Below are 4,689 nucleotides of genomic sequence, written 5' to 3'. Positions count from 1 at the left end.
AGATGACGTCCTAGGAGGTACAAGACTTAGACATTGTAAAGATGAAAATGAATATTTAATAATTAAGGGTTTTTTAAAGATTATTTTATTTGGTCATTTCCAAACAATATTCCCATTTCCTTCCTGAAATCGTCATTTCCCTTTTTCTTCCCCTGGAGGGTGTCTCTGGTCATGGACTCATGAGCACTGGCAGGGGTTCAAGGGATCCCCTCCTACAAACAAGATTCTATTCCCTGAGAGCAAACTGGGGCACAGCCAGAGCATAGCAGGGAGCTTCCTCTCAGCTCCTCTCCACCAGCCAAATCCTGAGCCCTGAAGGCTAAACTGAATCACTCCTCTGGTGTCTTGGTCATCCCAAAGGAGGCTGGGACATGGAGGGAAGTACTGGTGATGGGGTGAGAAGACCTGAGTTCCAGCATTAGTCTTTGTGACCTTGGAAAAGTCACTGCTGAACTGGGTAAAATAGAGACACACACAGAGAGAAAGAAGGACACACAGAGAGACAGAAGGAAAGAGCCCGAAAAAGACAGAGACAGAAATGGAGAGGGAAAGTTTGAAAGACAGGGAGACAGACAGAGAGAAAGAGGACAGAGACTGGGAGGGAAAGAACAGCTGACTCTCCCCTAGCAGCACCCTGGTGTTGCTCAGGAGCCTGGGGACAAGCGAGAAGCTGCTGCAGGCCTGACAAGGAGGTTTTTGTCCCACTTCCTCACTGAATGTATCACTGTGTAAAACGAAAGCTACTACCACTGCCATAATATGACTGGCAGAAATAATCGGCTTCATCCTCGGGCTCGACATTGCTGATGGACAGGAATCGGTTAGTCCCAGATCCGGAGCCAGAGAAGCGCTCAGGGATCCCGTCGCCCCTGCCTGTACCTCCACTGCTGGTGACATACAGGAGGTACCGAGGGGGCTTTCCTGGGCTCTGCTGGTGCCAACCAACATCATTACCACTGTTCCCACTGCTCAGGGTGCAGGAGAGTCTGGCCGAGCTCCCCAGGGCTGCAGACACAGAGGGAGGCTGAGTCAGCACAGCCTGGGAGAGGGAGCCTGCAAACAGAGAGACTCATTAATGACCCTGAACAAGGAGGAAGCTAGAAGGTGCTTTGAGATCCTCCTGAGAGGCAGGAACAGGGAGGGAGGAGGAGGCCAAAGGGGAGGTCTGGGATGGTCCTGACCTGAGCAGAAGGAGAGCAGTGAGAGACAGACGAGAGGCCAGGCCATGGCGAGAGGACCCGAGAGCTCAGCTTCAAAGAGCTCCCAGCTGAGTCTGGCCTCTCTCAGCTCCCTCTTATTCTCTCCTGGTTACCCTGTGATGGTGGCTGATGGGCAGGCGGGGATTGATGCAAATCTGGGCCTGCTCCAGCCTCCTCCAGACCCCACCTGCATCCTCTCTCGGGGTCCCGGGGGGGCAGCCCTTCATGCAGGGGGGTTGTTGGAGTCACTTGGCCCAGCCCAGCTGAGACGTCACCCAGGGGGGATCACAGGGCTCAAAGTAATCACAGGCACAGCCAGCTGGGCTCTTTCCCTCCTTAGGCCCTCACTGCTTGTCCAGAACAAGCCCCACAGCATCCCCTGCTGGATACAGGACCCACATCCACATCACAAGTAATCAGAGCTCAGAGCCTCCAGGCAGAGGGAGGTCTCTGCTGCCTCTTCTGTTCATCCCACCCAAAGGTGGAGCCTTCCTTGAGCCCCAGCCTGAGGCACCCAGATCAGCCCATGTCCTCAGCCCCTTCCCTGGCCTGGCCTCCTGCCCTCAGCACACTCTGCTATCAGGCACTGATCCAGGCCCGGTTCCAGGGATAGAAATTGTGGCCTCTCACTGGGAAAAGGTTCTTCCTGGCTTTCGAGCCTTCCAGAGCCCAGTCCCTGCCCGCTGCCCCATCCCAGCCTGTTGGGGCTCCTGGACCTACAGGAAACTCTGCTCTCTGGTTCAGGCCAGCCTGTCCTGTCTGCCATCCTCATGGAGCTCCCCAGGCCCAGCTGGGCTCAGCTTCCAGGCCTTCTGGGCTCCCCCACAAGCCCGGAGGGTCAGTGTAATAGAAACATAATGACTGATTCAGTTTGAAAACCAGATTCTGGAAAGCTGCCCCACTTTGCAGTGACTCTGCAGGTGTGTCTGTGCAGTCTTCTGGCAGGGGCTGGAGAGGTCTGGGAGAGGCTGTCCAGAATACTCTGTGCTGGCATGTCTTGAATGCAGGACTGAAGCTGAAAGAGGCCAGTCAGAGACTCTGAGGAGGAGAGGAAAAGCCTGGCCAGAGCCAGGAAGCTGGTCTCTTCTAGGGCTGGAGCTGGTGTTCTCTCCTGGGCCTGACCTTCCCTGACACGAGACCTGGGCCTGCTGCCCAGAGGGAGCATCGGCACCTAGAAGGGAAGGGAAGCCCGGGGATCCCTGTCTCTGTCTGTCTGTATCTCTGTCTGTCTGTCTCTGTCTGTCTGTCTCTGTCTATCTCTGTCTCTGTGTCTCTCTCTCTGTCTCTTTGTATCTGTCTCTGTGTCTCTGTCTCTCTCTCATGTTTACTAATACATAACTATGAATTAATATCCAATCTCCAGGAACTTTAATCATTGCACCTCTGAGAATTCACAGGTTCTCAGACATTCAGTCAATCGATGAACCAATGAAATGTTTCTTTTTTCTCTGCTAAGTGCCAGGCACTGTGCTTGGCCTGAGGAAGGCCAGGATGAGAGTCCAGACCTCCCTGCCTTCCAGAGGCCACCATGGAGGGGATGGGATCTTTTTGTATCAGAGTGTTCCATGGTTTAACCTGCTTCCTGGCAGATGTCTGGGCAGTCCCTCGTACGGCACTCCTCAGGGGGCCTCTCAGCTGAGTCTGGGGCCATTCGTGTTCCCCCAGCATCCTGAAGGAATCCCTGAGGGAGATGCAGACCCTGCCTAGGGCCATCTTCATGGAAGGGGGATGAGATCTCCGTATCTCTAGGATCCATTGCCACAAGGGTAGGGATTTGACAGGGAACAGAGAGGAAGAGCTAAAGGAAGGTAGAGGGGAGTGGTGGACAGGACTCACAGCCAAAGCCTGGTCAGGCCTCCAAAGTCAGGGCTAAGAAGAAGCCAGACACAGTCACCTCCTTGCTGGGGGAGGTTGATATTGGCTGCAGCCTTTGCTCAGCCTTTCCTGGGTCAGAGGCTTCCCAGTAGCTCAGCCTGGCAGCCCTTCCCAGAGGAAACATCTCTTTGCTCTCTGCTGTCATTAGTCTTGATTCTGCTTACTGTGGCAGGAGGGGAAGCTCTGGCTTTTAAGTTCTCTGTTCATTAATTCAACTTGCCCTGAGCTCTGGTGATGATATGGAACATGGAATTTGGGAGTTATCACCAAGCAGGAATATATCTGATTTACAAGAGAATCACTAAAATGACTTCCTCTATCTGAATCAATATGTGCTGGCAGGCCAAAGAAAGGAATAATTTCTTTTAAAAGCTCCTTAGCAACAAAAGCCACTGTGGCTCGGGTTGCAGGAAATGATTCCAGCCATCTGGTCAATTGATCTATTATGACTAGAGAAAATTTATAATGTCCAGCATTTGGCATTGTTATGAAATGTATCTGTAGATGCTTAAAAAGTGTGTAAGCCAGGGGACACCCATCAAAGGTTTTGCCATGAAAGGCATGTTTGTTATATGCTTGGCAGGTAAAGCAGGCTGTATACACTTTAGAGCCTATAGCAATTATACCAAGGGCTATCCATACTTTCTTAACAGAGGCCACGATGCCCTGGGTGCCAAAGAGACCATTTTTATGAATAGATTGGCAAATTTGGTGATAGAAACTTCTAGGGAGCAGGGGATTTCCTTCAGATTACACCCATACTCCATTAATCTGCTTTGCTTTAAATTTTTGTTTCCATTTTCCCACCCTTTTTTTCATTATAGGAAAGTGATAAATTTAAATAATCAGTAATTGTTAATGTTAAAATTAATTCAGCCTTCTATGGCTGCTAGCTTTGCAGCAGCATCTGCTCAATCATTACCCCTAGAGACAAGGTCAGAGCCACCTGTATGGGCAGAACAATGAATTACAGCTAGGGCTTCAGGCAGCTGGAGAGCAGAAAGAACTACATTAATAATTTGTGCATTAGCTATAGATTTTCCAGCTGGGGTTATAAATCCTCTCTGGAGCTATAGCATTCTGACTGAGTGACAAATGCCAAAAGCACATCTAGAGTCCATATAAATTGTTGCCTTTTGACCCTTGGCAATTATACAGGCATGTTTCAGGGCTATGAGTTCTGCTCCTTGAGTGCTAATATTAGAGGGCAATGAAGCTGACCACTCGGTGACAAATTCTGTGACTACAGCAGTTCTAGTCTAGTGTATGCAATCCCTTATAAAAGAGGAACCATCAATAAATAAGACCAGATCTGGATTGTCTAAGGGAGTGTCCAAGAGATTATCTTAAGGCTTTTTTGCCATGGACACTAGTGTTTCACAACTGTGTAATGGTTCTCCTGATGTTGTAAATCTGGAAGCAAGGTGGCAGGATTAATGGTTGTACAGCATTTTAAGGTAATGTTTTCGCTATTTAACAAAGTTATTTCAAACCTTGTAATTCTCTGATCTGAGAATGCCTGTGTTCTATGCCTTAGCAACAATTCTTCTACCTCTTGTGGACACATAATTGTTAATGGGCATCCTAATACCAGATCAACAGTTTTTGTCACTAG

At 49.7% G+C, this 4,689-nt stretch overlaps 1 gene segment (V, D, J or C); it reads right to left on the bottom strand.

The window, feature by feature from the left end:
- Window positions 1–721: 721 nt before the first annotated feature.
- Window positions 722–1,480, bottom strand: LOC130453533 (immunoglobulin lambda variable 4-69-like). The segment is given in 2 exon segments: window positions 722–1,053; window positions 1,182–1,480. Coding segments are annotated over 2 exon segments (378 nt in total).
- Between the last annotated feature and the right edge of the window lie 3,209 nt (window positions 1,481–4,689).

Source organism: Monodelphis domestica, chromosome 3 (assembly GCF_027887165.1).
Source record: "Monodelphis domestica isolate mMonDom1 chromosome 3, mMonDom1.pri, whole genome shotgun sequence".
Lineage (NCBI taxonomy): Eukaryota > Metazoa > Chordata > Mammalia > Didelphimorphia > Didelphidae > Monodelphis > Monodelphis domestica.
Note: the sequence above shows the minus strand (reverse complement) of the source record. Positions and strands in the feature narration are given on the sequence as shown.